At 41.8% G+C, this 24,545-nt stretch overlaps 1 protein-coding gene across 6 annotated transcripts in view; it reads right to left on the bottom strand.

Annotated features, from left to right (window-relative positions):
• Positions 1-24,545, bottom strand: part of rerea (arginine-glutamic acid dipeptide (RE) repeats a) — a 529,737-nt gene that overhangs the window by 375,147 nt on the left and 130,045 nt on the right. For 5 of the 6 annotated variants that reach the window (XM_080215241.1, XM_080215245.1, XM_080215246.1 and 2 more), the window contains exon 2: positions 19,259-19,704. In XM_080215241.1, the coding sequence (XP_080071367.1) occupies positions 19,259-19,559 (301 nt within the window). In that variant the 5' untranslated portion in view covers positions 19,560-19,704. The remainder of the gene's footprint in view (positions 1-19,258; positions 19,705-24,545) is intronic. The other variant, XM_080215244.1, reaches the window with a different exon arrangement.

Here is a 24,545-nt window from a genome sequence, read left to right as displayed (position 1 = left end):
ACAGCAGATGCATGGAGACATCACTGTCTGCAAGATCCCCCCCGCCCATCCCAGCCACACACCAATCCAACTTGGAACTGTAGCGCCACCTCTTCACTATTGCTGGGTCAAAATCCCTCAATAACTTCACTATGGGTGTACCTATGCCACATGGACTGCAGCGATTTAAGTAAGCAGCCCACAACCACCTTCTTGAAGGCAGTTCAGGATGGGCAATAAATACTTGTTTAGCCAGCAACACGTACATCCTAGAAACAAATTAAAAAAATGGATGGGAATGCAGGGATCACTGTTTTACAGACACTGATATTGTTCTTTTTTAGTTGGTTTATTTCAGTGTTGAAATTCACAGCATTTATCAGTAGCTTGATCTGTGCCTCAGATGGTGAACGCTGCTGGTGATACTATTTATATTATTTTTGCCACGTGCTACTGGAAGCAACCCAGATTTTGACAGTGCTGAAACAGGCTGCCTTTTAAATTACAGTAAATTAAATTTGAATGGCTTAATAAGGTGCAATGCATTGCAGATAAAGCAAGTTGCTGCAATTTCATTTCACAAATGTAATGGGAAGAAAATCATATAGTTACCTCTCCTCTACATGAATTCTGCACTGCTTGTTGGATTTCCCCTGCATTTCCCCCCAACCCACCAGCCAAAAAAAGTCACTTCACCTTTTTCTCCCCAAAAGCCACCTGTGGCGATAGTCCCTTTAAGGGCCAATCTGTGAAGTAAGAGTCAGATGACCTGGAGAACCAATCAGGAAGCGGGGGGGGGGGGGGGGGGGGGGGGGAGGAATCACCCTCATAAGCACAAGTTTCTGCACTCAGTCATCTCAGGGTGACCGCAGCCATGAGGCTGCAAACCTCTGTATAATTTTAACCTGTAAATAAACATGTTGCGTTTTCCCTAACCTGGGGAATGAGCATCTTTATACCGTCCTTGTAATTAACAACTTTTGTTTATCCCTTCTAACTGTCCCACCATTCTTCTCTCCGTAAATTATCTTGGGATATTTTTCTTCATTAACAATACCATATCAATGCAAGCTGTTGCATACAAATTTTATTTAGTTGTAATTTGTGAAAATAGATGAGGAAATATTCCAGAAGGCTCAATGTGAAATAAAGCATCGAGTCATAGAGGTTTACAACATGGAAACAGACTCTTTGGCCCAACTTGTCCATGCCGCCTTTTTTTTTGAACCCCTAAGCTAGTCCCAATTGCCCGCATTTGGCCCATATCCCTCTATACCCATCTTACCCATGTAGTTGTATAAACACTTTTTAAAAGGCAAAATTGTACCCGCCTCCACTACCCCCACTGGCAACTTGTTCCAGACCATCACCACCCCTGCACTGACTCTTGTACCAAGACTACACCCCAAAGAAAATGTTTTCCAGGGAATCAGTATACCATACAATGCATTGTGCACCTTGACTAAACCAGTCATAATTTTGACACAACTCAAATCTTACCTCAACTTGCTATGCTCCTAGTAAAACAAGCCCAGAAGGTTCTCCAACCTAACACTGTAGCTATATTCTCCATCTCCACCGCCACCTTCCCCCTACAAACCACCCCCATCTCTTGGAACCATTCTGGCAAGGCTTCTCTGCATCCTCTCAAGGACTGACACATCCTTCCTGAAAAATGAGACGAGACATGGAAGCAATAGTCCAGCTGTAGCCTGGCTAGAGCTTTTTAAAAGGTTGGCATAACTTCCTTGCTTTCGTACTCAATACCTCTATTTATGGAGCCTAAGGTCCATATTCTTTCCTAACTGCTCTCTCAATATGTCCTGCTACCTTCAAAGATCTATGCACATGTACCCACAGATCCCCGAGCCTTGCACAACCTTTAGAACTGTGCCACTTAGCCCATATTGCCTTTCCTGAGCCCATCTGAAAAACGTATTACCTCACTTTTTTTTAAAATGTTAAATTCCAGTAGAATCAAGAGACAATGAATGATGTCAAAAAGAAATTGGATGGTCACTCGAGGAAAATAAATCTGCAGCGCTATGGAGGTGAGTGTGAAGGAATGGACCTGACTGGACTGCTCTACAGAGAACTGGCTTGATGGGCTGAATGACCCCTTCTGTAACAACTGGATAAAGAAGCAACAAAATGCTAGTTAATTAACTAGTTAACTGTGAATCAGTGTGAATAATGTGTTATTTCTTCACAGTAAATTTCCTTGCTTCCTTTTTTAGGTATCAAATTAAGCGTACTAGAAGCCAATCAGGTAAGAAATACATTTGTCTGGAGCGCCTGCACATACAGTTTTTATTTAAACAATGTATTTTCATAAACCATTCAACAAGATGCCATAAAAACAGAAATAAACAGTCCATTTTCAAGTTGGCAGGCAGTAACCATTGAGGTACCATAGGGTCGATGCTTAGGCCACAACTAGTTACAGTCATTATCAATAGCTTAGTTAGGGGACTGAGTCTGATGTAGCCAGGTTTGCTGATGATACAAAGTTTGTGGGGAAAATAAGCTACAAGGAGGATGTAAGAAGCAGAGATAGTTCAGTGAGCAAACTAAAAACTATCTAAATGATCATCGTATTAATGATCACTACGTTTTCTAAATACTCAGATGAATCTTCACATTAATCCAATTAGTGCCTTGGGAATACAGGTGAGCGAGTTCATGCGTACGTGCATGCATTTTAGTACAACAGCGTATGTGCACGCGTTTTAGCATACGCGAAAGAGCGTGCTTATTTATTAAATGGTGTATTTTGTCCTCTTACACTACATTACCAATCTTTCTCATCTGTTTTAAAATCATTTTAAACATTTTTCTTTTGGCATCTTATTCTTCTAAACTCTGCATGAGATTTTACTTTTGATGTCTGACTAATCATCAGTCATATAATTTATAAACCTAATGTTATTATAGAATCCCTACAGAATGAAATAGGCCATTCAGCCCATCGAGACTGTGTCAACTCTGACAGAGCATTTTACCCAGGCCCTATCCCCATGTATGGCTAATCCACCTAACCTGCACATCTTTGGACTGTGGGAGGAAACTAAAGCACCCAGAAGAAACCCACGGAGATACGGGGAGAATGCGCCAACTCCACATACGTAGTCTCCGAAGGCTGGAATTGAACCTGGCTCCCTGGCGCTATGAGGCAGCTGTGCTAATCAGTGTACCACCATGCCACCCCCATTATATGCAATTACAATTTATGATTTATTTTATTCATTGTTAGTAAGGCAATTATTGCCCATCTCCAATTGTTCTTGTACAGAGTGGCTTGCTTGGCCATTGCAGAGAGCAGTTAAGAGTCAATCACATCAGTCAGAGCAGGTAAGGATGGCAAATTTCTTCCCTAAAGATATTAAGTGAATGAGATGGGTTTTGACAACAAAGGTTTCATGGTCACCGTTACTTAGACTAGCTTTTAATTCCAGAATTTATTAATTTTGATTCCACCAGCTGCTGTGGGATTTGAACCTATGTCCCCAAAGCAATAGCCTGGTCCTGTGGATTAGTAGTCCAGTGACATTACCATTATGCCACCATTTCTCCCACCGAGCTAATCATTTTGATATGCATCTCTGGGGGGAGAAGGTTACATAACAAACAATTTGACTTTATTGCCTACTGAGAATAATAAATGGTGAATGTATTAATTGTCCCAGAGAGTGAAAAAGTAAAGAATTAAAAATCACTTTGAAACCTTTGCAGAAGGTTTACCTACTTCATCATATTAAACATGTGGATAAGGGCTGCTATCTACTTCATTGGACTGTACACTAACTTAGACTTAAAATACAGAAGAGCAGCTCAACCAAACCAGTTCCAATTTCCATTAAAGAATGCACCCATTGATAACTGATCAGTATTCCTGGTTAGTTTTCAAAGGCTTTAAAGTATTTCTGAAAAAGTAAACATTGTCTGTAAAACCAAACAGTGTAAACATGCATGCCTTTGTTTATTTGTGGAATCTGACTGACTCATGTTTGAATAATGATGCTCCATTACAGACTCTATGTTCAAGCTGGAACAATGGATGAAGATAGCTTAACAACATTTCCCCATTTAGACCAGGCTTGTCCAAGATATGACTCACGGGCCTGATGTGGCCCACAAAGCCCCTCTGTGCGGCCCACAGAGGAAGTTTTCAAAATTCCTATCACATAGTTGAATTCCAATGCAAGATTCTCCTCCAATCAGAGGCTGCTTCTAGGTGTTAATCAGCAGCAAATGAGGGAGAGAAACAGTCCCTGATTGGTCAGACAGCATAGGCTGGTGTGCAAGAGAAGGGAAGGTATGTTGGAGCTGGAGGCCTAGAGACCAAACTATGTTGGAGCCTGGTACAACGGAGCTGGAGCCCCGGAAGACCAGAAGAACAGGGCCGGAGAGGTCTTAGCAGGACAGGGAGGGCAAAGTGAAATCAGATCCAGGGAGACTGAAGTTTGACATTTTGGTGGGAGCAGGGGGTAAATGGTGAGTGAGAGAGAGAGCAGATGGGTGGTATGATGAGGGGGTGGGTGGGGTGATGAGGGGATGAGTGAGTGGGGGAGAGAGGGGATGAGTATGAATCTGCCTCATGCCTAGTCTCAGTCTCATCAATCACTCTCAACACCACACACCAACATCTACACAGGCTCGCACCCACACCTTCCCATTCACATACACTGACCCTCCAACGCCCTGGTCATTTTTATTGCTTACTCCGACAGTTTATTGCTATAATGTTACTTTACATTTATCCAGCAATTCTTTCTTTCCTTAGAACATTTTTTTGAGCTAAAACTTTTTTTTCTGAAGTTCAGTTTATTGTTGTGCCAAACCTCATCTTTCTGAAATTTGTTCATTGGTCCTTGATGAGCCTGATTTAGACCTAGTAAGAAGAATCGCAGCCCAGCCACAGGTCATATCTGATCTTAAATTATGTGCCAAATGTCATCAAGAGTAGCAATGTTCTTGCTGATAATAATATCCTATAGAAGGTTATAATGGTTTTTTTTTAAAGAAACATCTTTACAGCCCAAAGGCTGCAATGCAGTGTGACTTAATTGAAAATTCATATATATAGGCTAAGTAATTAGGTTAAAAATGTGCAAACATGTTATCATGTAGGAACAAAAATAGACATATTCAGCAGGTAATAGCAAACTGCTGGACAGGGCATTGAAGGAAGGGTAATGTTGAATTAAAATTCCAAATAATACACCATTCCTACATTACAGGTACAGAAGTACATATACAAAGGTCATTATTAAGTACTTCACCAAGGGCCTGAACCATATAAGGAGAAGGGTTACATTGGTTCAATATCATTGCCTTAAGGGAAAATGTGAACTAAACCAGAATAGGCACCAAATCAGAAATGGATAGTAAGCATCTTCAATTTTAACACAGAACGTAGAACACTACAGCACAAACAGGCCCTTCGGCCCACAAGTTGTGCCGATCACATCTATACCTACCAAGCCATAGAACTATCTGTAACTTCCTATGCCATTAGATCCCATATACTCATCCAGAAGTCTTTTAAAAGACCCCAGCGAGTTCGCCTCTACCACCACCGACGGCAGCCGATTCCACTCACTCACCACCCTCAGTGAAAAACTTTCCCCTAACATCTCCTCTGTTCTTGCTTCCCAGCACCTTAAACCTGTGTCCTCTCATAGCGACCATTTCAGCCCTGAAAAATAGCCTCTGAGAATCCACCCTATCTATTCCTCTCAACATTTTATAAACCTCTATCAGGTCGCCTCTCAACCTTCATCTCTCCAGGAAGAAGAGACCTAGCTCCCTCAACCTAAGGCATGCCTCCCAATCCAGGGAACATCCTTGTAAATCTCCTCTGCACCCTCTCAATAGCTTCCACATCCTTCCTGTAGTGAGGCGACCAGAACTGCGCACAGTACTCCAAGTGGGGTCTGACAAGGGTCCTATAAAGTTGCAGCATTACCTCCCGACTCCTAAACTCAATCCCTCGATTAATGAAGGCCAGGACACCATACACCTTCTTGACCACATCCTCCACCTGCGAGGCCGATTTAAGAGTTCTATGGACCCGGGCTTCAAGATCCTTCTGCTCCTAAACCCAGCTAAGACTCCTACCCTTGATATTGTACTCCTGCATCCCGTTGGTCCTACCAAAATGGACCACTACACATTTATCTGTGTTGAAGTCCATTTTGAGAGTATCTAATCAATAATGAAAGGTTGTCCAAGTTTCTGATGGACTCTTCAATAGAAAACTATCTTCAATTACAAACATTCAAGTCGATGATTACCTTTGATTCAACATATACAAAAAAAGCGATGAATGAAATGTTGTAAGGAAAGTAAAAATCCTCAAAAAGCCAGAACTTCCAAGTCAATGTTAATAATTTTAATATTCTACTAAATCTATACACATCAAATACTGTAGCTAATCTGACCAAGGGAAAAGACACCTCATCTTTTGGCTTCTTCACAGAATCGCATTAAAGATGCAACATGAAAATAGGCTATTCAATTCAACCAGTCCATGTTGTTGTTTATCCTCTGCGTGTGCAGGAATCTTAATCCCACGTGCAACACCCTGTTCCCATTTCATGTTATCTCACCCTTTCCTTCAACTACCGATATAATCTGTCTTTCAATTTGACATTGGTCAATCATCAACTCCGGTTCTACATTCCACAATCTACAATCCTTGAATGCCTCTCCCCTCTCTGCATCTTAAATCTCTTGCATTCAAATCTCTTACGTCTGTGTCTCCTCATTCTGGACAAATATAGCACCAAAACCCAGCATTTTGTCCCAAACTCAGAGACATAGAAATGCAGAGTTAATATCATATTGTTGAATCATAGTTGCAACTGATCTAAATAAATCTGTAAATATTCCAACTCTTGGTGGATCCAGATAACACTCGAGTCAGATCCGTGAGCTGTGCTTTCTGGTTATAGTCATCTCCAACTCCACCCTCATACCCCACCTAAAGGCCACACAATTCTCAAAATAACCAGTATTTGAGAGACAAAGAAAAGCTGATACCATATTAATGGACTTCCATAGAACGGGAAGTGAAACCTTGTGAACAAGGTGTGTTTTTGATCTATTCAGGAGCACAAGTTATATTAAACTGGAAGAGTCAGCAGTCAAACAAGTGAAACAATTTGAGCAAGATTTTTTTAAAATGGAAATCACTCCAGTTTAGAAATCTTTCTTAAAACAGGTACAGTAGTAAAGTGTCTACGCATTCATGCAACTTGAAGCAAGCTTCAAATTGGTTAGTGCAGAATCACAAGATAAAATTACACAGAATAATTACAGTTCCTGGAATTTGTTGAATTACAGCATTCAAATTGTACCACTAGGACTTGAACTACATCATCACAAAAGCACCAACCCTGTTCGGCAAAACAACATCACCCAATAATCACTAAAATAGTTTAAACAGAACAGATCTTCTGCGTAGGCTTGTATTATTACCAAAATAAAAATGTGAGCATGACATACTTAAATACCATATTAGCTACACTAAAGAATAGCTTCATTATGTTAACCCCTGGGGTATCTTAACGATAGTGCAGACTTCATCCAAACCTTAAATTACAAAAAGCAATGAATAAAACTAAACAAGAGTGTTCTTGTTTGCAGCAATGTGATGTATGACATCTTGTATAGCTAGATGACATCTTATCTGCGTTATGCGATTAAATATTTTCAGTCTTTTGATACCTCTGACATTTTAATGGTTTGGTGGGCTGAGCCGAAAAGGACGGGAACATGACTAAACTGCAAATAGCCCTCCACGTTTCCATGTTATGTTTCAAATGGCACAGAAAGCTGAAGATTTAGGTGCTAATGAATGAATGTGTGTGCATTTTAAATATGTCAAAGCAAATTCTGGGATACAGCAAACAGTCCAGTGAAACAGATCCTGGTAAATTAAAGTCTAGACATGTACACATTGGTCCATTATTAGAATGATGCATGTATTTATTTTTCTTTGACAAAATGCGTTTTAGTTGTTGTCATTCATTATTTGGTTTACTTCTGTGGTGACAGTTCAGCCACAAAATTGGAACTGTGCATTACAAAGTTAAATCAGGCATGATCTTAAACATTTTACAATTATATACATATGTTTTAAAATGTTGCAATAAGTATCCAAACAATTAGCTTAATCTTAAATTAGAGTCCAAGAAATCTAAAGCCCCACTCACTTCCTCTGTTTGTGATTATCTCACTAATTCCAAAACCCAAGAGACAACTTCTGGCATATGGCACACACTTCTTTTTAGGTGTTGCAATCTCTTGAACACTTTTACAGTTATCGATGAATTGATTTGATGGAGCATTCAATTTCTTCCATACTGTAAATCAGTACGGTAAGTAGTCTCATAACACCAGGTTAAAGTCCAACAGGTTTATTTGGTTGCATAAGCTTTCGGAGCATTGCTCCTTCATGAACACTTCGAAAGCTTGTGCCACCAAATAAACCTGTTGGACTTTAATCTGGTGTTGTGAGACGACTTACTATGCCTACTCCAGTCCAACACCGGCAACTCCACACCATATAAATCAGTACTCATTATACATCATGTATTACATTGCATAACATCCCTATTGTTATTAAACAGCGCATCTGCTGATCCATCAAAACTGACACCAAGAAAGATCTGCCCATGGTTCAGATGCCAGGGATCAATTTCAAACTGTGGAGAATTAGGATAGAAGATGTAGTGCGCAGTTTACAAAATAAAAATCAATCCACCTTAAACTTTACAAAATCAGCGTCAGTCCTCTTCAAAGTTACATATCATTTCCTTTTATGGTACTTCTGTTACTCCAGAAGGCAAGAGGCGAAAGACTATTGATCTGAGGGATGGAAGAACCCCAAAATACTTGGTATGTTTGGTTTGTTCCTCAAAGGGAAACGGTTAGCAATTCAGTATGACAGGTTAAGAGAAAACATGTGAGCCATGAAAAAATTACTGCGTTGCAGTGGGTTGCTACATCTGGAAATACTGAAACTGTCTGTGGCATATAATTTGTGTATTAGACGTTGAAAATATCAGTATCGATGATTTATGTGTTCTTTCCCTGATACATGGAGGGTATGTATTCTGTATATGCTTGACATGAGTAATTTGTAGAAGCATTCCTGTGGATGAAAGTTTCCTAAGTGGCAGAATTATTACTTACCTTGTAGGAGCTTCTTCATCCTTTAAACCCAGGATACTACAAAACCACTAGAGTGGGTGGGCACAGACTGTTTGGAGAGAAGTACAAAGGCTCAGCCTCCCTTTTAGTCCAAGCTATAAAAGAGGGCCATGTGAATGAAGCAAGTTTATTTTTAGCACAACAGTGCCTGGAACAGAGTCCTAGTTAAGTTCAACTAGTCAATCAACTGGCAGTGGATTGGTTCATGATTCAGTGATCTCTTCCACTGACAGTAACTTGTAATGGAGGACTTGTGAAATTTCTAAGCAGACCATTTACTGCAAATAATAATGAGAATAATCAAGTATTGATTGCATCTTTCCAAGTATGGATTTGGTCTGAAGAAGACGTTCTCCAAGCTGTATAACATCAAAATAAAGCACTGGTGTTGGGATTTTTTGAGTTGATGAATTGAAAGCATCACACCAGAACATTAAAGCATTATGGTTTCAATTGTGTCTTTAAGAACATAAGAAATAGGAGCAGGAGTAGGCCATCTAGCCCTTCGAGCCTGCCCCGCCATTCAATAAGATCATGGCTGATCTGTCGTGGCTCAGTTCCACTTTCCCGCCCTCTCCCCATAACCCTTAATCCCCTCTCTTATCAAAAACCCATCAACCCGCGTCTTAAAAATATTTAGCGAGGCAGCCTCCACCACTTCAACGGGCAGAGAATTCCAGAGATTCACCACCCTTTGAGTGAAGAAGTTCCTCCTCAACTCCGTTCTAAACCGCCCCCCCTTTATCTTGAGGCTGTGCCCCCTAGTCCTATTGTCTTTTTTAAGCGGGAAGAGTCTCTCCAACTCTATCCTATCCATCCCATTCATCATCTTATACGTCTCAGTGAGATCTCCCCTCATTCTTCTAAACTCTAACAAGTACAAGCCCAGTTTATTCAGCCTCTCCTCATAGCTCAACCCCCTCAACTCCGGTATCAGCCTAGTAAACCTCCTCTGCACTCCCTCCAAGGCCAAAATATCTTTGCGCAGGTGCGGCATCCAAAAATGCACACAGTACTCCAGCTGTGGCCTCACCAATGCCCTATACAGCTGCAGCAAGACCTCCCTACTTTTATATTCAATCCCCTTCGCTATGAAGGCCAGCATCCCATTCGCCTTCCTGACCACCTGCTGCACCTGCAAGCTGGGTTTTGGCAACTCATGCACAAGGACCCCGAGGTCCCTCTGCACCGTCGCCTGCTGCAGTTTTTCTCCACGTAAGTAATAATCCTTCCTACCATTACTCCTACCAAAATGGACCACCTCACACTTGCCAACATTAAATTCCATTTGCCATTTCCTGGCCCATTCGCCCAGCCTATCTAGATCCTTCTGCAGACTTTCCACACCCTCCGCACAATTTGCCGTTCCCCCAATCTTGGTGTCATCAGCAAATTTCGACACCCTACACTCGGTTCCCTCCTCCAGATCATCTATATAAATGGTAAAAAGCTGAGGCCCCAGCACCGACCCCTGGGGCACTCCACTAGTCACCATCCGCCAATCCGAATAGCACCCGTTGACCCCCACTCTCTGCCTCCTATTTGACAACCAATCTTCTATCCACGCTAACACCCTACCCCCAACTCCATGTCCCTCGACCTTCTGCAATAACCTCTTGTGAGGTACTTTGTCAAATGCCTTCCGAAAATCTAGAAAGACCACATCCACCGGCTCTCCTCTATCCACCGCCCTAGACACATCCTCATAGAACTCCAGTAAATTTGTCAGACACGACTTCCCTTTAATGAAACCGTGCTGCGTCTGCTCTATCAAGCAATTCCCTTCAAGATGCCTCGCAATTTCCTCCTTAATGACAGATTCTAACATTTTACCTACCACAGACGTTAAACTAACCGGCCTATAATTCCCCGCCTTTTGCCTGGCACCCTTCTTAAACAACGGCGTAACATTAGCTGTTTTCCAATCATCCGGCACTTCCCCGGAATCCAGCGACGTCTGGAAAATAACCACCAAGGCATCCACTATCACCTCCGCCATTTCTTTCAGAACCCTCAGATGCATTCCATCCGGTCCTGGGGACTTATCCACAATCAGCCCCTCCAGTCTGTCGAGCACCGCCTCTCTAGTAACAGTAATGTCATTAAGACCCTCCAGTCCTACCACCCGGCAAATTATTCACGTCCTCCTCCATGAAGACAGAAACAAAAAGGTTATTCAATACCTTAGCCATATCCCCATCCCCTACCACTAGGTCCCCTTTCTCATCCTCTAAAGGACCAACGTTCACCCTAGCCAGCCTCTTCCTTTTTATATATTTATAAAAACTCTTGTTATCCTTTTTTATATTAAGCGCTAGCCCAGCTTCATAGTTTCTCCTACCCTTCCTTATCAACTTCTTTGTCAATCTTTGTTGACATTTAAACCTCTCCCAATCCTCTTCTCGCCCACTACTCTTAGCCACTCTAAATTCCTCCGCTTTTAATTTTACACTTTCCTTCACCTCCTTCGTTATCCACGGCTTATTACCTCTCCTCCTACGGTCCTTTTTGACCATCGGAATAAATTTCCGCTGAGCACCAAGAAAGATCTCCTTAAAGATCCTCCACTACTCCTCAGCAGACCCTCCCTCCAACGCACTCCCCCAGTCCACATTTCCATGAGCATATTAATACCAGGCTACTCAGCAAGCCAAATGACAGCACTGAAGTAGATCAGCCTTCTGGAAATGGGAATGGGAAGTACCTGAACAGAAATATCAATGAAAATTGAGAAGGAAAACCAGCTACGGATACATCGACAGCTACACTGATACATGCTTTTAAATAGAGATATTGAAGAAGTCAAAACCACTAGTCACTAGAATCTGACAAAGTTGTAGCCAAGACACTCAAAGCTTTCCTACCCGGACCAGTTCAGAAACTGCACCGAGTACACTGTGATAGATAGCAAGAAAGAGACCAGGGAACAAAACCTGAAATAAACATGGACTGAAGAACTTATAATGTTTCCTACTGGCAATTTTATACTCAAAGGAATATTCGAATGAATTCGCTCAAATCCTCAAAAGTAAGTGTTAAAAGAACCTAAAAACAAATGGTAAAGTTGGTGCAGAGAGGGGCAAACAACAGAAAGTTTGATTTGGTGGCTAACAGCTACATTTATTTATTTCACCATCACCTCAACATCCCCCAATGCCAAATGACAAATCCACTTATTTTGTTTCTTGAGAACTAGATAGTACTGGAACAATTCACACTTTTAACTCTTGCAAAAGTTGAAGGCAAAGAAAACAGAGTGAAAATAAGCTGTTGAAAAGATGAAAACAATTCTTTCCTGACCACATTAATGGGCTGTAGTTGGCATTCTACTCAAGGTCAGCTAATATTAAGAAAAACCAGGATTCCACCAGCTGAACATTATCTTACAGCTAATCAGCACCACGTGTTTTGGGACCATCTTGACGTGCAGTGCCAATTTCTTTATTTGTAGCTCTGTCTCTTGACTCAAGGGTCCCAAGATACACCTGTAATTATTTCAAAGTCTCATCTGTAACTCTGCTGTAGACCTTCATTATCAGAAGGTCTGTACTATACAGTTAACCAATGGAAAATCCCAGCAGGTCTGACAGCATCTGCGGAGAGAGAATAGAACCAACGTTGAGTCTGGATGACCCTTCATCAGATCTGACAAAGGGTCATCCAGACTCTCAACGCTGGCACTATTGTCTCTCCACAGATGCTGTCAGAACTGCTGGGATTTTCCGCAATCTTCAGTTTTTGTTTCAGACTCCAGCAGCCGCAGTACTTTGCTTTTATCTCAGCACAGTTAATCAAGTGGGTTTCGTCCAACATGCATTTCTTGACTCAACTACGAATGCCAAGAGTTCACTCAGAGAATTTGAATAATCTGGCGATCCAGATATTGTCAGTTATCTCATTGAAACACTACACATTGCACGCCGCACTCACTGGGAAGAGCTCACTAGCAGCCTGGACTGCACTCATGCCAGCCTGAAAAGTTGAAGATGGATCCAGCAACTAGCTGCGATCCACAACTTCCAACTGGAGCTGCATCCCGCCAAGTGCAGCGGCTAGTCAACTTGTCAAAGGTGCAGAGCACCCACCCCAGAGCAAGCAATAGTCACAATGTTGCTACGGAATGGTGGTCCTTCAAAAGGGAAAAGAATTGAGAGCAGCCCAAACAGCTGAAGCCATAAACACAGTTGAAGTGCAATCAGCAAACTGAAACCTGGCAAAGCTGCGGATTACAATCAAATCTATACTGAATTTCTTCAGCACTTTGGCCTTCCGGCAACAAAATGGCCCTCTGTATTCCTGACCAGAATCACCCAGGAGAAGCAAAAATTTGATGGAAAACTAAGATCATTACAATCGCCAAGCCTAATACAAAGTTTTCAACTTTTCTTTCCGAGCTGCTAGAAGGCCTCAGCTTGCACCATATCCAACGAACAGTGGCGGATACATTATCCATAGGCCAAGCTGGATTCAAAACGAGCACAGCACAAAAGACCAGATAACTGCCTCACCACCCACATCAAAAATGGTTTTCAGAAGTGCCTGAAAACTGGAGTCAAACATCTCAATCTCACTGCAGCCTATGAGACTTATCTGCATAAAGGTCTACTAGCCAAGCTTTCTAGGCCCTACCACCTGGATTGTTGATATCATCACTTCTCTACTACAACAACACCTTCCACTGGGGAGTCCATATGGGGCCATGAACATAAGAACATAAGAAATAGGAGCAGGAGTAGGCCATCCAGCCCTTCGAGCCTGCCCCGCCATTCAATAAGATCATGGCTGATCTGTCGTGGCTCAGTTCCACTTTCCCGCCCTCTCCCCATAACCCTTAATCCCCTCTCTTATCAAAAACCCATCAACCCGCGTCTTAAAAATATTTAGCGAGGCAGCCTCCACCACTTCAACGGGCAGAGAATTCCAGAGATTCATCACCCTTTGAGTGAAGAAGTTCCTCCTCAACTCCGTTCTAAACCGCCCCCCTTTTATCTTGAGGCTGTGCCCCCTAGTCCTATTGTCTTTTTTGAGCAGGAAGAGTCTCTCCACCTCTATCCTATCCATCCCATTCATCATCTTATACGTCTCAATGAGATCTCCTCTCATTCTTCTAAACTCTAATGAGTACAAGCCCAGTTTATTCAGCCTCTCCTCATAGCTCAACCCCCTCAACTCCGGTATCAGCCTAGTAAACCTCCTCTGCACTCCCTCCAAGGCCAAAATATCTTTGAGCAGGTGCGGCGCCCAAAAATGCACACAGTACTCCAGTTGCGGCCTCACCAATGCCCTATACAGCTGCAGCAAGACCTCCCTACTTTTATATTCAATCCCATTCGCCTTCCTGACCACCTGCTGCACCTGCAAGCTGGGTTTTTGCGACTCATGCACAAGGACCCCGAGGTCCCTCTGCACCGTCGCCTGCTGCAGTTTTTCGCCACGTAAGTAATAGTCCTTCCTACCATTCTTCCTACCAAAGTGGACCACCTCACACTTGCCAACATTAAATTCCATTTGCCATTTCCTGGCCCATTCGCCCAGCCTATCTAGATCCTTCTGCAGACTCTCCACACCCTCCGCACAATTTGCCGTTCCCCCAATCTTGGTGTCATCAGCAAATTTCGACACTCTACACTCGGTTCCCTCCTCCAGATCATCTATATAAATGGTAAAAAGCTGAGGCCCCAGCACCGACCCCTGGGGCACTCCACTAGTCACCATCCGCCAATCCGAATAGCACCTGTTGACCCCCACTCTCTGCCTCCTATTTGACAACCAATCTTCTATCCACGCTAACACCCTACCCCCAACTCCATGTCCCTCGACCTTCTGCAATAACCTCTTGTGAGGCACTTTGTCAAACGCCTTCTGAAAATCTAGAAAGACCACATCCACCGGCTCTCCTCTATCCACCGCCCTAGACACATCCTCATAGAACTCCAGTAAATTTGTCAGACATGACTTCCCTTTAATGAAACCGTGCTGCGTCTGCTCTATCAAACAATTCCCTTCAAGATGCCTCGCAATTTCCTCCTTAATGACAGATTCTAACATTTTACCTACCACAGACGTTAAACTAACCGGCCTATAATTCCCCGCCTTTTGCCTGGCACCTTTCTTAAACAACGGCGTAACATTAGCCGTTTTCCAATCATCCGGCACTTCCCCGGAATCCAGCGACGTTTGGAAAATAACCACCAAGGCATCCACTATCACCTCTGCCATTTCTTTCAGAACCCTCGGATGCATTCCATCCGGTCCTGGGGACTTGTCCACAATCAGCCCCTCCAGTCTGTCGAGCACCGCCTTTCTAGTAATAGTAATGTCATTAAGACCCTCCAGTCCTACCACCTTTCCATCGCTAACACCCGGCAAATTATTCACGTCCTCCTCCGTGAAGACAGAAACAAAAAAGTTATTCAATACCTTAGCCATATCCCCATCCCCTACCACTAGGTCCCCTTTCTCATCCTCTAAAGGACCAACATTCACCCTAGCCAGCCTCTTCCTTTTTATATATTTATAAAAACATGAGCCAGTATATGGAAGAGACAGCAAAATAGCCAACATCAAAGACCAGTACTGACCCTCAACCATGTACATAACTGACCTGCCAGCCACATGTAGCTGCAAGTTCATCTATGCAGTTGACTTCTGCTGTGCCTGCCAAGCAAGGGATTTCACTGGCACTGCTCTTAATGACGACCTTAGTAAACTCTCTGGCAACTGTAAAACTAGTGCCTCAAACCAAGTGCTACCGAAATGGTATCATGTGTCTGCCATCTTGACAATGCAAAAATTTGACCCCTACTAAACAGCAGTTGCTTCAAACACCATCCTACTACACCCACTCACCCTGGTGACATTTTGGAGCACATGCTGTCCTTCAAGCCTCTAGAAAGTCACAGCTAAACTGAAGACTCATAGCCATCTCATTAACAAACTAACAGGAGCCTCCTGAGAAACCAACACCTGAATTTTAAGACCTCCTCTTTGGCTCTCTGGCACTCAGCAGCTGAGTACTGCACTTCTGTCTGGAAGAACCATGTGCACTGCAAACTAGTAGATGTCCAGCTGAATGAGACCATCTCAGCAGCAATCTGGTCAACAAACACAAATTGGTTATCTGCACTCTGCAACACCATACCACCACAAATCCATCATGAAGCTTGCACAGCACAGTTGCTGGAAAGAGTGCACAAAAATCCAGACCGGCCACTGGTAGAAGACATCACCCACCCACCCAGCAAACACCTCATTTCAAAGCAGCCAAACTGGGCCAATTTACCCGAGTGAGGCAGTTCTGCTGAAGTTTTGCGGAAGGACCTGTGGCAAAACACCAACAACCCAGCACAGAATCAGCACTGGCTGATTATCTCACGTCAGAAATCCAACACTTCGACCGCCCAAGATGCAAACTGGTCAAACTGAGTGGGTTTTCCTCACTGGAGTCAGACCCTGACACAACCCCTTCCATTGAGGCGACCATGACTCCCCGCTGTGCAGCTGTGGTGAAGTGCAGACCATGGTGTATACAATCAACAAGTGCCCCGACCTGTACTTCAGCAGCAGTCTCACCAAGCTGAGGAGGCTGCCAACTGGCTGAAGAATTTCAAATTTGACATCTAGCTGTTCATCAGTGCATCTGCTAGTAGTAGTTAACCTCATCAAAATCTCAAAGCCCAACCAACTTAAATAAGGGTCAACAACGTATCGTCCTTTAGTATCCACAGCAGTATCTCTCCCAAAACATTTTTCCGCAAAACGCAGGGAATAAAACTATTACAGTGCTGCTACTTTCAGACAAATGAGCTATCAAGAGAAATAACAGAAAATATTGAATAGTTTCTATAATTTCGTGAGCTCAGGCAAGGATAAATCAACTTTAGGTTTTCCATTTCTTCCAATTTGAGCTTTTCATTTAAATCAGAAAATTCTTAGTGCAGAATAGGGAGGCCATTCAACCCATCGAGTCTGCAAAGACTCTCCAACAGAGCTTCTTACCCAGACAAATTCCCTGTCCTACCACCATAACCTCATGCATTTACCCCACTAGTTCCCCCTCAGCCACACATCATTGGACGCTAAGGGGCAACTTAGCATGGCCAATCTATCTAACCTGCACACCTTTGGATTGTGGGAAGGCACCCAGAGGAAATCCACACAAACGCGGGGAGAATTTGATCTTGGCTTTTCCATTTCTGGTAACTACCCGTGTTTACCACCACAGTACTTTCATATAAAGAACCTATCTTCAAAAATAAAGGTGACGTTCAACCAAAATTGAGATACATCAACAGCTAACAGAGAGGCAGCATTAAAATATTTTGCTGTTGTATTGCAATAAACAACGTGGTTTCAGTCAGTTCTAACATTGTAGCCACTTGTAAAACACTTGACTTTTTCCATTATCTGGGAGATTTTCTGTGTTAGAATGAACTACACAAATAAAAGCTGTTGCAGGAAATTAAAATTTTAAAATAAGGGTTATTCTAAATTTAATTTGCCGTGTAAAGTGACAGCTTTCAAACTGCAAACTCAATTAAATTTCAGTACAATGTACATATGGTGTCAAAGCTACAGATTAGAAGTCATGGCCCATGTCAAAGAGACCAAAACCTGCAGTTTCTAATTACAATACATCTGTTCTCGTGAAAAAGACTTGAAAACTGCAGATGAACAAAGCCTATCTTGAGCATACACTATACTTAACACAATTCAAAATGGTTCCTCAGAAGTAGCTGTACAGCATATGGTCATTTCACCCTGACTTTGACTTCAGAAGCATTACAGATAGCCCAGGTGGCCCTGAAGTAAATCAACCAGTGTTCCCACTGCTGATCCATAAGCTAGCGATCCTTGCTGAACAGGTATCTGGACATTGGGGAATTAATGAATCACGCTCAGCTGTCATGTTTCCCCACAGCCAAATCAGTTGATTGTCAAGCATGTTACAAATGGGAGGTGTTGGACAGCATCTTCTTTCCCCATCCTATCATGAGGAAATCGACAAAATCGACAACATTTCCAGAAAGGACAAAAAGAACAAAACTAAAAAAAAAGTGTTTGAATCATTTTGACCCCTTCCTCCTGATGTAAATCCACAGCTCAGCACAAGGTGGCATTTACACACAGAGGAGACACAAGGGTGAACAGTTAGATCATTGTAAAATTCACATATCAAAAGCAGTCTGAAACTGGAATTAAGCAATGGTGTCCAAGCATGAATGGATTTAGCTATGCTGTATTAGCTTCACAATTTCTAACCTGGGGGACACTGGCTGCCATTAATGTCTAATCTGAACGAGTTCAAAAGTCACCATAATGAATTTACATTTGTCAAACCATCAACTTGCAAAGCCAGTACGTGGCTCCACAATAACTTAATCAGTGCTGAAATCTGGGAGAGAGAGAAATGTGCATGCAGACAATAGGTTACATTAATGTGTGAAAACTTTCCCGTTTAAAACCAAGAAAAAAACTCAATCCTCTTTACGATTCAGGATTAGAAATTAACATGCTCAGTGTATGTAAAAAGTCCAACTCCAAATCTGGCTTTTGGCCCAAAGTTCTTTAGCATGCCAGCAGAAAATATGTTGAGGTAGTAGGATTTTCTGATATAGCGATGAGAATGTCAAATGGCATTTTGCTGCATTCTATTTTATGATTCCTCAACACAAAACATGCCAACATTGAATTATTGTTTAAGTATCATATATTGCAATACTTTCTCAGAATCAAACTGCAAAATATTTCAATAAACTACAAATAATTGAATCAATTGTTCAACCTTTGATACGGTCATTACACACTAGCTGCATGGAGGTGATGTCATCACAATACTGATTTACTCTAGGGAGAAAAAGAGAGAGGCAAAGAGCTACCAAGTGATTTCAAGGTCATAATCTGAAATTGCGGCTTAAGTGACCATTAAAGTTGGCTCAAGTTATACTTGAAGTTCACAACATCATCTGAACCGCTTGACAAGACTGCTACCTTGTAATCGTGACACCCATTACTGTCTTTTTAACATTATCCAAAAGATCAATCATGAAGTACTACTTGCCTCCAGGCCTGTAGATAACATCATCCTCTGTTACAAACGAAGTTATATCACCGGTTTCCGCTCTCTCATAACGCGATTTCTTTTTCGGTGGTTTCTTTATTTTAGACTTTTTCCCAGCTTCCTCATTAGTGGCACTGTCTTTGTCATTCTCTTCATCTTCAGTGTGGTCACTTTCTGCATAATTCTTAGCACCTCCTTCCAAAGTGCAGCTGCGACGTGGCCTGGAATGTTCATTCTCTCGCTTATCCCTTCTATCTCTCTCCTTGTCCCGATCACGATCTTTCTCTTTATCTGCCGTCATGATTCGCCACGTTCCTTCCTCTGTCCTCTCACGGCTTGGCCTCCGTGAAAGGTAGACAGTAAGCCTGGGCTTCAGTCTTCTGAATTTAATGCTCAATTCCAGAAAAAATCCGGCCACTCCAACAACCCCAAAATGTTAGTAACTGCTGGAAAAACAAACAAACAAAACAGAAACAGATTACAAAATTATCTTCGCAAAACAGCACATTCCAAATATGCACCTATGCACTTTGACTTGCTGAAGGAGAGCGGGAAGCAAAGAAAAAGTGAGGCAAAAGAAAAGATGTGAAACCCATCACAAATGCAAAGAGCTTGCCATTTTCACCCCAACCCAATTATCAGCTATGATCTAGATAGCGATCATTCAGGCCAAGTACTGGATGATCCTGAGACACAATCTAATTTTTCCATCCTCTGCACTGATAACTGCATCACCTTCATTCAGCTTCAACTATGATAAAGGAACTCCACTGAATAAAGGACCAAAGTTGTATTCTGGTATTTCTTTGTAAATATGCTTACACACCCACCCACAGCAGCATACTCCTACAGATATCAAATCTCAGTGTTGCTAACAACAGAATTGATGATCATTACAGTTAAAAAAAACATTGCCAAATTTTGACCACCTAAACATGATCTTCGATACCACTCCCGTTCAGAATAAGTGCGGAGAAAATAATTGTGTCAACCCAATAGCCAGTGATTCGGAATGCCCTTTGATCGGTTTCGTGATGCTCAGATTTTATTACTGGCTAACAACAGTGTTGCACTGTCACCTATTGTCGCAGTTAGCTTAATAGCATCCTCATTTAAGTCAGTAGGCCACAAGTTCAAGCTTCATTTTGGACATTCAGTGTGTGGACCTAGTTGAAACTGAAGAGGGTGCACTGCAATGTCAGATTGCACCCTACAGAGGTAAAGTTGAAACAAAACTCTGCCTGCCTCTTTCAGTATTTCACCTTAGAGATCCCATGGAACAATTTGACGAATAGCAGAAAATTCTCTCAAACCAACACCACCAAAACTAGATTATCTACTCATCTCATTGCTGTCTTATCGGATATTCTAGCGCACAAGGTTCGTCACATTCATCTGCATAACAGTGACCTCAATTCCTAGTAATTCACAATACATGAAGCGCTTTTGGGCTTTACTGAGAGATGCAATAAGGCCGTATATAAATGAGCATTATTTCTTTCTAATTGTGTCAAAGAGCTGTCTCGGTACTTCCAATGATGAACTATCTGGATACCTGCCATTTTATGACTAAATTTTTTCAGGTTGAACACAATATTCTGGTTTGTGTAAGTTTGTGTTAAGTGAGGTCTCTGGGACTAATGTTATAGCATCACTCTATACACCATGAGGCCATTACAGTTAATGAATACTGCCTGTACTGATTTTAAAAAGTCGTCTGGAGCTAATATAGTGGAATCTAAAGAAATCAGAGTTCTTTTTATACCACATATAGTAGACCAGCAGTTGTAATATCTTTATGCAACACAAGGGCAACTAGGGATGGGCAATAAGTGCTGGTCAGCCAGCGATGCTCATGGCCCATGAATGAATAAAAATTAATCTGGCGATCTGGGCAAAATAATGGCACAGTGGTGAGCACTGCTGCCTCAAAGCACCATAGACCCGGGTCCAATTCCCAGCTTGGGTCACTCTCTGTGTGGAGTTTGCATATTCCATTGTCTGGGTGTGGGTTTCCTCCAGATGCCCAGATTTCCTCCAGGTGCTCTGGTTTCCTCCTTCAATCCCAAGATATGCAGGTTAGGTTGAATGACCGGGCTACAAAAATTTTCTTGGAGGGGGCGAGGATTATTGGGGTAAATATGTCGAGTTACTGGGATAGGGTCTGGATGGGATACTCTATCGGAGAGTCAGTGCAGACTTGGTGGGCCGAATGGCCTGCTTCTGCACAGTAGGAACTCAATGATCTGGTTTCGACCTTCTTGCAATTTTCTCCCATTCCTCCCCATGGTTCTGGCTGGAAACTTGCTTGATGAGCATCCTCCAATGTCTCAACAACCTTCCTATTAAAAACATGAGCTTTGACAATGAAAGTCAGTTGGCCATTCAACCACTGGCGTCATTACTACTGGTTCTGGTATTGACTGATATGTAACAAAGTCTACAGATTCAACAGCAATTAAAATTTGCCACAGTTAAACAATTTTGACTCGTTCCATTGGAATTTTCTGCTTTAGGGCTAATTTGTTAAGCTGTTTAGCGTGCAGTTTCAAGAATATTTAAAACCAAGCAGAAGTACAACCGGCAAAGTTTCCAGCACCCTTTATCGCATTTCTACACAATTCCTACTCAGTTAAATAAACAGATATTCCCATATCTGTAAAATTCTGCATTATTGCACTCATCTTTCCAAGGGTTAAGAAAAACTATTTTATACACTTCCAACCACGACACAGCCTGCTGAAAAGAACCTAGTCACACATTCAGCATTTAACTGTTGAAAGCTGAGCAGGACAGACAGATAATATAGGAGGATGAATATAAATATGCTTTATTAGTTAGAGATTAGTTGAAAACACCTAAAGAAATCCACCATGGCATAGTCTTTAAAGCTTCTGGATGCATAATACCAGGCACAGAAATCACTGGCATCACAGCCACTTGCAAAACAACAATCTACTTAGTGCAATGCAATTTTGAACATCAAGCAAGAAATGGGATTTAAATATAAATGAGTGACTCTGAGATTCAGTGCAAGTACTGTATTGGTGTACATAACTGTGTGACTGCCTGCATTCCACATTGCGGTTTTGGTAATCACATTGAGATAAGTTCCATCTCTGAATATGCATACAAGGAGTGATGGGGATTTTTCCTTTTGTACTGTAACTAGGATCTCTAATACTAAAACTAAACTCCTAAAAAAAAAACCCAAATATACAAACAGGACTCGAGCTAGTGTTCACAGGGTTTATGATCATTTCTTTAATTTATAATCTTTTTAACATCTTGTCAAAAATCTGCCTAGCAACAGTAACGAGAAGGAAGAAAGTCCTGAAGGGGAGAAACCTGCCAACTGTAATAGCTAGCATTTCAACACAGTGGTTAGCACTGCTGCCTCAAGCGCCAGGGATCAGGGTTCGAGTCCCAGTCTTGGACTGCTGTTTGTGCAGAATTTGCACATTCTCCCCGTGCTTATGTGGGTTTCCTCCTAGTCCGAAAGACGAGCTGGTTAAGTGCATTGGCCATTTTGAATTCTCCCTCATAAAAGCAAATTACTGCAGATGCTGGAATTTGAAACCAAAAGAGAAAATGCTGGAAAATCTCAGTAGGTCTGGCAGCATTTGTAAGGAGAGAAAAGAGTTGACATCGAGTCTAGATGACCCTTTGTCAAAGCACTTTCAGGATAACTTCATTGCAGTGTTAATGTAAGCCTACTTGCAACTAATAAATGAACTTTATTTTATTTTTTCCAGGGGCAGGCAAACCTCTAAAAATGATCAGGGCATTTCCCAGACATGAGAGCATCTAAAGATGATCAGGTGCAAATTGCTCTGATACTAAAACAAATTTAGATGACCACTATTGTAATATTAAGTTTGCCAAACAGACACTGTTTATGTAAACGGCGGGGTGATTCAGGGCTTTAAATGCTAAACTCTGCAGAAGGAAATAATTTGAGATATGTAGACTCTCAAGTCTGAAATAACATAAGGGGAATCAGTATAACTGTTATCCCCCTCAAATTCACAGAAGCCAGTCCACACCTCATAGTCAGAAGCTAGTCCAGCACACTCAGCCTAGAAGCTCGGACCCATTTCACAGCCAAGTGGCCCTGTAACATATTTCACTTCTCAGAGATGTTATGGTGTTGCACCAAAATCTTAGAGCCAAGTCACTGTAATAAAATCTTCGTAACTTTGTAATTTAAATACCTTCACTGGATCAGGAGATGTCATTTCCTTGATTAACCTGTATTGTGTGGTAACTATAAAGCTGGATTTGACAAACGTATTTATTTAGTTTGGATGTTACTAAGGAAAGGACTGTCTGAGGGAATTTAGCGATTGTAGATACATTTTTGGAACAAGGGGTTATTCTGACAAACTGCATGCATGGTTAGTTATTCATTTACTTGAGTAATGTAGTCCTTTTGTTGTGTATTTTTCTTTTAAATTAATAAATATTTAATAATTGTTGTATATTGACTGGGCTGGTGTTTCACTGGGACAGCCTGTTCAGGTAACAGAATGGTCCATGCCATTATTATTTATGCAATGCCTTTAATGTAGTAAGATTACACCACAACAATTTCTCTCCAATGATATTTGAAATGGAACATGGCAATCCAATCAAACAATGACCTGGAAGACACCATTTCTCAGCTGGCATCAACAGAAACCATTCTGAATCATCATTTTCTCTCCAGCCAAATTTACCCTCAAAGGGAATGCCAGAAACAAATGGCAATCAGGATGAAACAGTACAATGTTCTAGCTTTGGAACTGCCAGGCCTTATAAAATGTGAACAATGTAATTATCAAACAATGTAAATGACAGAACTTAAGCTCCAATTCAGAAAACTAAAAGTTCAGCCAGAGAGTTTAAGGTCCCAACCTCATCTATCGGTAAGTTAATGCGAGGACAAACTGCAAGGTGGATCGATATGAAACGTTAGTGATTGTCCAGTTCTTAGCGATTAGATGCACTTTCATTTTGATCAGAGTTGAAATGGCTGTGCCAAGTCGCATTTATAGAAGTCTGATCTTTTCATTAATTTTAATGATCCACAAAGGTAGTAGAGTTTCCAGCAACTATTATTCCCTGCCAGCCAAGCCTCTTTATTCCAGAAAATAACTAAGAAAGCAGCTGGCTGTGTTGTTGAATATAATCCAGAGCAATTTTATGCGCAGTTCTCATCATCATGGCAGGTCTACCAAAAATAATCATCCTACTTAAGGCAGTGTTAAAGATACTTTACAAGCATTTTGTCATACGTTTGCCTGGA

Source organism: Carcharhinus amblyrhynchos, chromosome 30 (assembly GCF_965287045.1).
Source record: "Carcharhinus amblyrhynchos chromosome 30, sCarAmb.v2.hapA, whole genome shotgun sequence".
Lineage (NCBI taxonomy): Eukaryota > Metazoa > Chordata > Chondrichthyes > Carcharhiniformes > Carcharhinidae > Carcharhinus > Carcharhinus amblyrhynchos.
Note: the sequence above shows the minus strand (reverse complement) of the source record. Positions and strands in the feature narration are given on the sequence as shown.